Below are 13,245 nucleotides of genomic sequence, written 5' to 3'. Positions count from 1 at the left end.
TATCCTCACAATGGTCGCCGGGGTTGCTGGAGCCTATCCCAGCTGTCTTCAGGCGAAATTAATTAATTAATTATATATTTATTTATATAGCTTTATTTATCCAAATGCTACACTTTTAAGTTTGTGATACAGCGTAACATACTGTTGTATGTATATGGAATAAAATGGAATAAAATGTGTTTATTAAGTTATTACATATTGCTGGTGTAATTCACTTTTTTCCAGGAAATAATCTTTAACTACAAGAAAAACAACAAAAAAATATCGCCTTGTTAACAGTATTATGATATATTGTGATATATCGTATCGTTAGCCTAGTACCGTGATACATATCGTATCGCCAGATTGTTGCCAATACACACCCCTAGTCTTGATAGTGATTAGCGTAGCATCCATTTAGCCCATAAAGAGCGACATGGATATTTAACTGCAATGCAAGGAGTCATTAAGAGCAGGCGTGCGATCAATATTGTTTGTCGTTGAAAGTCAATCAACACAAGCACACGTTTTATTATCTCAACCGCTAACCGTGTCTTTGACATTTAGCATACGGAATCAAGGTCATCATTAAAAATGGTGTCTTCTCTCTCTCTCTCTCTCTCTCTCTCTCTCTGTGTGTGTGTGTAGGATCACCACGACCGCAGCCTGCATGATGGACCTGCGCCGTTACCCTCTCGATGAGCAAAACTGCACCCTGGAGATTGAAAGCTGTAAGTACCGTCGTCCATGACAACCGGCTCTCACTCCCACTCTGCCGACGTAGATTTAGATCCCACGTACGTACGTACGTACATACGCATGCATGCATGCAGCTCTGTGGGTTTTTTTTTTTTTTTTTTTTTTTTTTGAAGAAATTGCGAGGTAGAATACTGTGGCGTGATAAGGCGGGGATGTAAAATGCTGAGAAAGGCTGATGAGATATGAGGAGATACAGATCAAGAAGAGGAACATCACTAATGGTTCACCGACTGATAACATCCACACTAATTAATTCAGCTACACTGGCTGTGATGAGGTGCTGTGTTTGTGCTGTGAATGTGGATGGTAACGGCGCCATGTTTGGTGAGCCGGTTCCTCGTGGAGTTTGGTCATTTTTACCGTGGAGTGCAAAGAAGGAACATGAGAGAAAGATGAGGTCCTCATCGTGCTTTATCTGGGTCCCCCTGGGGAGAAGGATTACGGGACTGGGATGTGGTGTAGGGCTCAGTCTTTCTGGGTTTCATCACAGTGTTGTCGGCATTAAGTAAGCAGAGGAAAAAACAGTGGTGGGTCAGAACCGCCCCCCCCCTTCTCTCTCTCTCCATTATGCTCACCATCTCTCCTCTCATCACTTTCTCATTTCTTTTCTTTGCACAGCCTTTTTATCTCCTTCTCTCCATCACTCATAACCTCTTTTTTTCTCCTCCTCTTCTCTCCGACACACACACACACACACACACAGTCTCGGTTTTGATCACCAGACAGTATCTGCTCTCATATGGATTAACTGGCAGCGGTTTTAACGTTGGAATCGCTTCATGCCAGAACATGCTATTTTATTCAGACTAATGAGCGCAGAGAACTCTCACTTGACTCGATCAACTCGATGCATTTTTAACAGACATTGAGTCTTAAAAGCCCAGATAGCCCAGCGCCGCCGCAACTGGGACTCGGAGGCCACTGGTTTCACATGCCGAAGCTGCTTTTATTTTTACTGGAAACACCCCCCCCCCCCCCCCCCTTGGGTTGACTGTTCCCTTTCATTTCATTCAAGGAAATAGGCTTACCTCTACCGTAACAGGTGATAGATTAATTAAAAGTGGACATTTGGTTTGTAAACACAAGACTTAGGTAATGGTTTAATTTCATTTGAACATGCATCAGATTACAATTGAATGCATCACATAATCAGTTCACAGTTCCACATGTCCAAAAGGAGTAGGAAGAAGCAAAGCTTATTAAATCCTACCCCTCCATCTGGTACTTTTACAATCAGTGACTGTTACATTTGTTCACTTCCTGTTACATTTGTTCACTTCCTGCGTTCCTAATATAAATTAAGTTTTTTTTTTTTAATTAATGAATTTATTTTTTTATTTTTATGTACCGAAGTACGAGGTGATATGACCATCCAATGACATAATGGGTACCATCGTAACTGTCAATATAGTGATATATATAGCACATCATGACTGGTGAATGCATCCCATAATCAGTTCACAGTTCCACATGTCCAAAAGGAGTAGGAAGAAGCAAAGCTTTTTAAATCCTACCCCTCCATCTGGTACTTTTACAATCAGTAACTGTTACATTTGTTCACTTCCTGTTACATTTGTTCACTTCCTGCTTTCTTAATATAAATTAAATTTGTTTTTTTAATTAATGAATTATTATTTTAATTTTAATTTTAATTTTAATTTTAATTTTAATTTTAATTTTAATTTTAATTTTAATTTTAATTTTAATTTTAATTTTTTATTTTATTTTATTTTTATTTTTCACTTACCGAAGTACGAGGTGATATGACCATCCAATGACATAATGGGTACCATAGTAACTGTCAATATAGTGATATATATAGCACATCATGACTGGTGAATGCATCCCATAATCAGTTCACAGTTCCACATGTCCAAAAGGAGTAGGAAGAAGCAAAGCTTATTAAATCCTACCCCTCCATCTGGTACTTTTACAATCAGTGACTGTTACATTTGTTCGCTTCCTGCTTTCCTAATATGAATTAAGTTTGTTTTTTTTATTTTTATTTTTATTTTTATTTTTATTTTTATTTTTATTTTTATTTTTATTTTTATTTTTATTTTTATTTTTATTTTTATTTTTATTTTTATTTTTATTTTTATTTTTATTTTTATTTTTATTTTTATTTTTATTTTTGTTTTTGTTTTTTATTTTATATATTTTTATTTTTCACATACCGAAGTAGGAGGTGATATGATTCCACATACTGAAATGCTATGGCTTTTTAACGTAGTCCTAGCATAGAAGTGTTTCAAATGTACTTCTTCCCTGAGATCATATTTTTCAAAGAAATTTGCAAGTGATCCCAAACTTTTGAGTGTATATCAGTCTAAATATCGATCAAAGTGAAAGTTATACTTAAAATCTCTTTTTTTAGTGTTTTTATTACCCTATTTATGTCATTCATATGATGTGTGTACAATGTAAAAGCACCAGGATCAACCAAAGTATGAAACAAAGTACACCAAAAACACATTAGAGAAGTCATCCATTGTACACACAAACAAGTAGTATTGTTCCAATTATAGTAAGATACATTTTTTTTCCGTGTACTCCCATGTTTGACAATCTGCTACCACATTCGGTGCCATTTTACTACCCAAAACTGCTGGTGTCCGCGTCTAAAAATAGAAACCATGGCATATTTGAGTGGTCACAACATAAAAAGGGTGATGTCATATTATTGCCAGCCAATCAGGTGTCCTGTTGTTTTTCCGGTACATGTCCGCTTTGTCACAGCTGAGCCAGCAATGATATCGGTATGATATCACCGTGAATAATTTCTAGAACTATGCGGTCATTTTAATAAATATCAATTCATTTATTGGGCACCTGAGTCCCTTTGATTTGATGCAGCACTTCCTGTCCTCTAGCGCCAAATATCTGCTGATTCCCTTTATTAGGCAAATAGAGGCCACATGAAAAAGTACATTATTCAAGTGTACTGTGGCTAAATACTGGCCACCAGTCCAGGGTGTACCCTGCCTCTTGCCCCAAGACGACTGGGATAGGCTCCAGCACACCCCCGAAACCCTTGTGAGGATAAATGTTAAAAAATGAATGAATGAATGAATGAGTTCTCCTCCTATTTTGTGTGGAAGTGGTAACTTTTTGGCTTCTTATTTTGTCTTTCCCCACCCTCGGCCATCTCTGTGTGGAGTTTGCATGTTCTCCCCGAGCATGCGTGGGTTTTCTCCGGGTACTCCGGTTTCCTCCCACATTCCAAAAACATGCTAGGTTAATTAGCGACTCCAAATTGTCCATAGGTATGAATGTGAGTGTGAATGGTTGTTTGTCTATATGTGCCCTGTGATTGGCTGGCCACCAGTCCAGGGTGTACCCCGCCTCTCGCTCCAAGACGACTGGGATAGGCTCCAGCACCCCCCGTGACCCTTGTGAGGAAAAGCGGTAGAAAATGAATTAATTTTCATTAAATTTTTATTTTTATTTTTATTTTTATTTTTATTTTTATTTTTATTTTTATTTTTATTTTTATTTTTATTTTTATTTTTATTTTTATTTTTATTTTTATTTTTATTTTTATTTTTATTTTTATTTTTATTTTTATTATATATATTTTTTGCCATCTGTGAAGATCTACTGCATACCAATATGGCGGTATGATGTGAATGCTTCTCTAAGTCAGCATGTTTGCTTCGTGTCCAACAGATGGTTACACTACAGATGATATTGAGTTTTACTGGCGAGGAGGAGAGGGCGCGGTGTCCGGCGTGGACAGGATAGAGCTACCGCAGTTTTCCATCGTGGACTATAAACTCATCTCCAAGAACGTGGTCTTCTCCACAGGTAATACTGTATTTTTTTTTTATTTTATTTTATTCACCGTGTCAGTAGTAAAAATACGGACACCAGTGGGCGTCACTGAGTCAAATATATTTTGGTTTTCTTCCTTTCAGGTTCCTACCCCCGCCTGTCCCTCAGCTTCAAACTGAAGAGGAACATTGGTTACTTCATCCTGCAGACATACATGCCTTCCATCCTGATTACCATCCTCTCCTGGGTCTCCTTCTGGATCAACTACGATGCCTCGGCTGCCAGAGTGGCCCTGGGTAGGACGGCCCCCGGCTGCTGCTAACAATAACCCGTAGTTACGTCATCGAACGCCATTTCACATACATTTTGGGCACGGCTGCGTGTGTCATGAGTCTGATGTGTGTTTTGACTGCTTTTCTCATTAGCTTTAAGCATGCTAGTGATAGCAGATTGTGATAGGCTGCCTGGCTAAATGTCTGTTGTTCCGATGACTCCGTGCATGACTCATTCCGAGCGAGGCGCGGCGGCCTCGACCTTGAAACGTGCCGTCTTTCTCTCCGCTTGTCTGTCTCTCACCGGCTAGCTAAGTGACGTCCTATTACAATAATGCACTTTTTTTTTTTTTAATATATTTCCGGTCACAAAAAATAAAAACCAAATGCCGAAGCCGAGCTCCATTTTGGCGTTCGTCTCGGAAGGTGAAAATCCACATGTTTTTCCCCAAAAGTGGGACACATGCAGGTTGGAGCCCCCGCATTAAGGATGTTTGGAGGCTAACGTGATTAAAAGATGCGTACGCTCGCAGCGTCCTGCAAACATGCAGCGAGCGAGCTAGCAAGCGAGCCAATGAGAGACGAGGCTGCAAGCTACAGAGACCACTGGGTTATTTATAATACGTGTGAATCTGACCAAATGCAGATTGTGCATGGAGATGACTAATGTATCAAACACAATGCGTGGACGTAAAAAAAACAACAAAGAAAACAGGTGAATTGTGCTGTGACTAATAGCAGATGTTTGTTAGCGCTTTGCTTTGTTTTTAGCCTGCAGTTTGTTTCTTGTCCATCTAGATAAATAATTCAATACCATGTAAACACTCACTCGTTCATTTAGAATTAGAACACATTCATACCTATGGACAATTTGGAGTCGCTAATTAACCTAGCATGTTTTTGGAATGTGGGAGGAAACCGGAGTACCCGGAGAAAACCCACGCATGCACGGAGAGAACATGCAAAATCCACACACAGATGGCCGAGGGTGGGGAAAGACAAAATAAGAAGCCAAAAAGGTACCACTTCCACACAAAATAGGAGGAGAACTCATTCATTCATTCATTTTTTAACGCTTATCGTCACAAGGTTCTCGGGGGCATGCTGGAGCATATCCCAGCTGTCTTTGCATGAGAGACGGGATACACCCCAGACTGATCGCCAGCCAATCACAGGGCACATATAGACAAACAACCATTCACACTCACATTCATACCTATGAACAATTTGGAGTCGCTAATTAACCTAGCATGTTTTTGGAATGTGGGAGGGAACCGGAGTACCCGGAGAAAACCCACGCATGCATTGGGAGAACATGCAAACTACACACAGAGACGGCCGAGGGTGGAGAAAGACAAAATTAGTTACCACTTCCACACAAAATAGGAGGAGAACTCATTCATTCATTCATTTTCTACCGCTTATCCTCATGAGGGATCGCGGGGTGCTGGAGCCTATCCCAGTCGTCTTGGGGCGAGAGGCGAGGTACACCCCGGACTGGTGGCCAGCCAATCACAGGGCACATAGAAGAAGCTAAAAAGCTACCACTTCCACACAAAATAGGAGGCAAACTCATTCATTCATTTTCTACCGCTTATCCTCACGAGGGTCGCGGGCGTGCTGGAGCCTATCCCAGCCGTCTTCGGGCGAAAAACCCACGCATGCATGGGGAGAACATGCAAACTCCACGCAGAGATGGCAGAGGGTGGAATCGAACTCGTGTCTCCTAGCTGTGTGGCCTCCGCGCTAACCACTGGAATGATATAAACCATAAAAACTTGTTGGAGGTCTTTGTAGGCGATCCATTACATGCAGTTATTGTCTATTTTTATCTGTTCTGGTATCTTTATAACACACATAACACTCAGAGAAAGACTGTCCAATGAATTTCAGGATCCATCTTCTTCCTGCTTTGCTTCTTAAAACTTAAAACTCCAAAACGATGCTTTCCAGGCATCACCACCGTGCTGACCATGACCACCATCAACACCCACTTGCGAGAGACGCTCCCCAAGATCCCCTACGTGAAGGCCATCGACATGTACCTGATGGGCTGCTTTGTGTTCGTCTTCCTCGCCCTGCTGGAGTACGCCTTCGTCAACTACATCTTCTTCGGCCAGGGTCCGCAGCGGCAGAAGAAAGCGGCCGAGAAAGCGGCCACGGCCAATAACGAGAAGCTGAGACCCGATCCCAACAAGGTAAAAACGCGTGGACTCGAACTCGCTATGTGTGTGTCGCTTGTGTGTTTCTTCTTCTCTTACAGGTCAATGTGATCAATGCTAAATGTCCTTTTTACACTCCATGGATGCGTGTTCAAAAAAAAAAAAAACGAATGAATGCAGAAATGACTGGCTTGTCTTCATGTTGCTGTGTCTCTCTCTAAGGGTTAAATAAAGAAATAAAAAAAAAAAAAAATTCCGATATGTGGCGCCATAGCCTCCCCTTATTTGAAACGACTCAGCTGCAACTACAGCAACATCGAAAATTCAAAATTTTCAAAATTCAAAATTCAAACCCCTTCTTTTTCCCTTCCCCCGGAAGTAACAGTGCTGATTTTGTATGCTTGCAGTGGCTGGTGGGAAATGTAGTTCAGAGAGATGATGCTCTGTATGCCAGAATGAAACAGAGGGAAATTGACGCGTATGACTCGATGTGGGATCCCATCTTTGTGGACGATGCCGCATTAGGACTAGGCGAGCAAAGAAATAAGGTACTGGAGGTTTTTGAAAAGTGGAAATTAATAATCATGTCATTAATCTGAATCGATCCCGATCAGAGGAAAAAAAAAAATATGCTGTTAGTTTTTGTGCATCTCTTTGATTTCTATAAATTTTTTAAGGCAACTTTGATCATCACTTCCCACCATTGTGTTTTTTTTTTTTTTTCCCTTTCTTGGTTTGCTCTTCATGCATTTTCCTGACAAGCACGACTTAATTTTTTTGCAGGATTTTACTAAATTCTACTTGGATTGTATAATAATATAATAATTCAAAATTGAAATATTACACAAGAAGCGAACATATAGAAATACTGTGAAGTCACTGTGGGCTCAGTGGAATAAACCAATGGGATTGTGCGATTTAAAGATGATTTTCACTCTAGTGGCTTCACTTCAAATTCCCGGGATTAAGTGATTTTTTTTGGGAGGTATTTTTTTTTTTTATTTATTTATTTTTTTCCTCAGAAGTCAGGCTATGGATGAAGAAATGTTCAAGTGAATTCACCTTTCCTGAACCCGCCTGAACCTTTTCAGCCTTTCCTCCCATCTTTGCAACGTCCCTTACAGTTTCTCTCAACCTACCTTCTTCCTGTCACATATTTTTTTTTCCTTTGCGTTGCTTCCTCTTTGATTTGATTCTGTTTGTGTTTGTTGTTGAATCGACAGAATTTTAGCCCCCCGGCAGCTGAAATTCTGAGATGAAAAGTTCTCCATGACAATTATTTTGTGGAGTATGTTTTACTTTTTTTTCTTTTTTTTTTTTCCTCTAGGAATGTTATTTCATCGTGGTGTGGTTGTATTATCACATGACAGATGATCAATAGTTTGATTTACGGTACGCTGGAACCTCTCACGTCCAACGTCTTTTTAGTCGGAAATAATACAATTATGTTAGTTATTATAATAACTATCAAAGCAATCTTCACTCGCTAAATGTACTGTAAAAAAAAGGTCAGTAAGGATAATTCATAATGCCGCCGACAGAGAACATACTAACTGACAAAAAATTAAAATTAAAATTAAAATTAAAATTAAAATTAAAATTAAAATTAAAATTAAAATTAAAATTAAAATAAAATTAAAATTAAAATTAAAATTAAAATTAAAATTATGATTATGATTATGATTATGATTATGATTATGATTATGATAATATATATGAAAAATATATTAAATTATATCAGGAAAGCAGGAAGTGAACAAATGTAACATTTACTGGTTGTAAAAGTGACAAAAATAAAATAAAAAAATAAATACTAAAATAAAATAAAATAAAAAAAACTTTTTTTAACATTTTATGAAAGCAGGAAGTGAACAAATGTAACAGTTACTGATTGTAAAAGTACCAGATGGAGGGGTTGGATTTAATAAGTTTTGCTTCTTCCTACTCCTTTTGGACATGTGGAACTGTGAACTGATTATGTGACAAAAATAAAATAAAATAATAATAATTTAAAAAAAATAAATAAAAAAACTTAAACATATTATGAAAGCAGGAAGTGAACAAATGTCACAGTTACTGATTGTAGAAGTACCAGATGGAGGGGTAGGATTTAATAAGCTTTGCTTCTTCCTACTCCTTTTGGACATGTGGAACTGTGAACTGATTATGGGATGCATAACTTACCTGTATATTAACCGAGTTACATATTGTTATTGTTATTATATCAAAAATAATACATGCGATAATGATTATGAGGGCTTGTAACTGTCAGTTTAAGAGTAAAAAGAAGCTAACTTTTAAAAACCATGCAACTTTGAAGTGAATGTTATTATTAATGTATTTAATTATTATTATAATAATTCTTTATTTTAATTATTATTTAATTATTATTAAATAACTATTATTAATTAATAAAAATTATAATTAATGTTATTAAGTATGGTGGACTTCTCTCTTTGGTGGCGTTTGAAGTAAGTACACGGAAAAAAATAAAAAATAAAAATTAATTGATGGATTGCGAGCAGATGATGTCGCTGACATCTTTGAGACTGACTCAACAGCGCCTCCGCTGGTAGCAGCCAGGTAGTGAACTTCAGAATGAACTTAGTTCATTCTGATTGATGGGAAATTGGCGCCTTGTTTTTAGCTAATCGTTAGCGCTGATGGATTGTTCGACTTTAGAACGACTGTGTGGAAATATGTTTGACTTTAGAGGTTCCAGCGTATCGTTTTCCTAAGTCCTGAATCATATCTACGTGGTTGCATCGTTACCTCGCTTCGACTCCCCACGAGCAGTCACTTCTCATGGCCCCGCCTATCTTTGCACCCCCCCCCCCCCACGCAGATGACCCCCGACGACAACATCTTATTCAGCACCCTGGAGATGAAGAACGAAATGGGTGGCGCCGGGGATCTGTCTCGGGGCCTGGGAGCGCCCGGAGACCCCCGCAACACCATGCTGGCCTACGACAGCTCCACGCTGCAGTACCGCAGGGCGGCCATGGCCCGCCAGAACTATGGCCACAGCGCCTTGGAACGCCACGCTCAGAAAAAGTCCCGCCTACGGAGACGGGCCTCGCAGCTCAAAGTCAACATCCCGGATTTGTCCGACGTGAACTCTATCGATAAGTGGTCCAGGATGATCTTCCCGACTGTGTTCTCCTTCTTCAACGTGGTCTACTGGCTCTACTACGTTCATTAAAAGCCGCGGCCATCTTGAGGCAAGCGTTCCGATACGGGAATCGGGGGGGGGGGGGGGGGGGGGATTAGCTTAAGCGACGGCGTGAGAGCGTGAATGAGTAGTTCCGGTTCATTTTAGACGACGTGACAGGAGACCGCAATGACATTTTTGGACCGCAGAACGCAGCACCCAACACTTTGGTGACTCTTTCAGCATTTTTGGGAAACACCTTCAGCGGATGGGACAAAAAAAAAACAAAAAAAAAAACTTTCAAAATAAGAGTTTTAAAAAAAGACAGTACTGGTGCCTGTGCCGCAATTTCAATATATCACTAATATTTGTCATTCGTAGCTTACTCTCTCTGTGGATCAAATATTTATGCTTGTGTTTGCATATACTTTAAGGATTTGTTTTGTTTAGTATCTATTTACTTCGTAGCCGAAGCTGTCTGCATCCCCGGGAAAAGCTTTATAAATGATTTTAAAAGGAGTCATCCTTGATAGTCTATTTTCCTAGAATTACTGTAAATCCCAAATATCCTTTAAACAGCATGCTCATGTTTGATTTCATTTGCATATCACTTATGAGAAGAAGTTTTGTCGGTTGCTTTGGATAACAAACAGAAGGTGGCGCTATTTTAATAATCAGAGGAACACAAGGAGCCGCACTGTTGGACAAGTTTTTTTTGTTGTTTTTTTTTTGCAGCACGGACCGAATCAAGTCCATTTTTAACGTGTTTTTTTTTTTGTCTTTTTTTTCGAAAAGAAAAAAAATTTTGGTCTTTTTTTTCGAAAAAAAATTGTTTTGTCTTTTTTTTCAAATTTTTTTTGTCTTTTTTTCAAAAAAATTTTTTTTTCTTTTTTTCGAAAAAAAAAAAAAATGTTGTCTTTTTTTTGAAAAAAAAAATTTTTTTGTCTTTTTTTTCAAAAAAAAAATTTTTTTTGTCTTTTTTTTCGAAAAAAAAAATATTTTTTGTCTTTTTTTTTCGAATTTTTTTTTTGTCTTTTTTTTCCCGAAAAAAAAAGGACTCTCGACTCTTCCTTCCTTTCAGCAAAGGCTTTATAACGTGACCTCAAAAATGATGATGATGGAAGAACTTTGATATTATTAGTCCGCCCCTTTCATTGCAATGAGTTGCTGCATACATAATAAATATGGCAAAAAAAACCACAATCATCTTTATATCAGTAGAGTTGAATGATAGACGTATGATACGTTTCATTGTGGTTAGGTTTCTGTTTGGGAAAAAAAATGTAGATATAAATATAAATCATGTTAAAATTAAAAAAAAAATTTCATTTTTTATAAATCAATACTCACCTTATGTGTAAATATGATCAATTAATTCTATTTAACTGTTGTTTGTTTTGCAGTTGAATTCCAGAGCAATGATTTTTTTTCCATTACTTCAACAACAACAATAAAAAAAAAAGAAAAAGAAAGTTTTAATTCAGTTCAACTGAATGAAAAAATATGGAAAAAAATACAATCGGTAACATTGCTGTTGATGTAATTTTTGGACTTTTCCCTTTTTTTTTTTATTTTATTTTTTTTTAAAACGGACTCTTGAAGCACCTCCAGTATATTTGCTGAAACTAAAGCACTTCCAGACACCAGTGGCTACTGGGTCCATGTTTTTCTTCTCCGCAAAAACGACTTAACAAGGACCCCCCCGCCATCCCGGCATTGAAGTCAGGCGTATTTTGTACAAAGTTTATGTAAATTCCAATTGTAATATTTCATAAAGACTGTACATATGTTGTGTAATGATTGTCAACAATTATGAAGATGTATCTAAATTCAATTAAAACTCAATACAGTCTATCACTTCAATAACTAAAGTGCCAGCTGGCGTATTCGTGTGTCTTGTCACTTTAAGAAGCTCGCCAAATGGGTCGATGCACATTCAGGGGACGAGCATCGACAATGTAGTGCATCATTGATGACTTACTTTCCACTTTGTCCCGTGTGATGAGTTATGGTCGTTATTATTATTATTATATTATTATTATTGAGTTATTCATGAGCTTTGGGTCGTAACCGAAAAAAACAGAGTTTCCTCTGTAGGGTGGCTGGACTCAGATTAGTAGCAGCCACATAGTCCAGACTCCTCCCTGGTGAGGTGTTCTGGGCATGCCCAGCCGAGACAAGGCCCCTTGGAACACCTTAGTGGGAAAAAAACGGGCAAAGTAATTGAGGGCTGGACTCAGATTAGTAGCAGGCACGTAGTCCAGATGACTCCTCCCTGGTGAGGTGTTCTGGGCATGCCCCGCCGAGACAAGGCCCCTTAGAACACCTTAGTGGAAAAAAAACGGGGAAAGGAATCAAAATGTTTTAATTCCATTTCCATTTTGTACTAATTTGTCAATGCATAAAGGATGGCGAGGCAACGCCATGAGGAGGAGGAGGGCGGGTGGGTGCGGTGGTCTGGGCATGCCCAGCCGAGACAAGGCCCCTTGGAACACCTTAGTGGAAAAAAAAACAGGGAAAGTAATTGAGGGCTGGACTCAGATTGGTAGCAGGCACATAGTCCAGACTCCTCCCTGGTGAGGTGTTCTGGGCATGCCCAGCCGAGACAAGGCCCCTTAGAACACCTTAGTGGGAAAAAAAACGGGGAAAGTAATTGAGGTCTGGACTCAGAGTAGTAGCAGGCACATAGTACAGACTCCTCCCTGGTGAGGTGTTCTGGGCATGCCCAGCCGATACAAGACCCCTTGGAACACCTTAGTGGGGGAAAAAACGGGGAAAGTAATTGAGGGCTGGACTCAGAGTAGTAGCAGGCACATAGTCCAGACTCCTCCCTGGTGACGTGTTCTGGGCATGCCCAGTCGAGACAAGGCCCCTTAGAACACCTTAGTGGGGAAAAAACAGGGAAAGTAATTGAGGGCTGGACTCAGAGTAGTAGCAGTCACGTAGTCCAGATGACTCCTCCCTGTTGAGGTGTTATGGGCATGCCCAGCCGAGACAAGGCCCCTTGGAACACCTTAGTGGAAAAAAAAACAGGGAAAGTAATTGAGGGCTGGACTCAGAGTAGTAGCAGCCACGTAGTCCAGATGACTCCTCCCTGGTGAGGTGTTCTGGGCATGCCCAGCCGAGACAAGACCCCTTGGAACACCTT

The 13,245-nt window shown here is 39.3% G+C and overlaps 1 protein-coding gene across 6 annotated transcripts in view; it reads left to right on the top strand.

The window, feature by feature from the left end:
* The window catches only part of gabrb2a (gamma-aminobutyric acid type A receptor subunit beta2a), a 50,409-nt gene extending 39,550 nt beyond the window's left edge, over positions 1-10,859 (top strand). For 5 of the 6 annotated variants that reach the window (XM_058063869.1, XM_058063868.1, XM_058063867.1 and 2 more), the window contains 6 exons: positions 628-710; positions 4,408-4,545; positions 4,656-4,808; positions 6,738-6,982; positions 7,354-7,494; positions 9,792-10,859. In XM_058063869.1, coding sequence (XP_057919852.1) covers positions 628-710; positions 4,408-4,545; positions 4,656-4,808; positions 6,738-6,982; positions 7,354-7,494; positions 9,792-10,148 — 1,117 coding nt within the window. In that variant the 3' untranslated portion in view covers positions 10,149-10,859. The remainder of the gene's footprint in view (positions 1-627; positions 711-4,407; positions 4,546-4,655; positions 4,809-6,737; positions 6,983-7,353; positions 7,495-9,791) is intronic. The other variant, XM_058063871.1, reaches the window with a different exon arrangement.
* The last annotated feature ends 2,386 nt before the right edge of the window (positions 10,860-13,245 follow it).

This window comes from Doryrhamphus excisus, chromosome 23, assembly GCF_030265055.1.
Source record: "Doryrhamphus excisus isolate RoL2022-K1 chromosome 23, RoL_Dexc_1.0, whole genome shotgun sequence".
Classification (NCBI taxonomy): domain Eukaryota; kingdom Metazoa; phylum Chordata; class Actinopteri; order Syngnathiformes; family Syngnathidae; genus Doryrhamphus; species Doryrhamphus excisus.
This window is presented reverse-complemented; position numbering and strand designations above follow the sequence as displayed.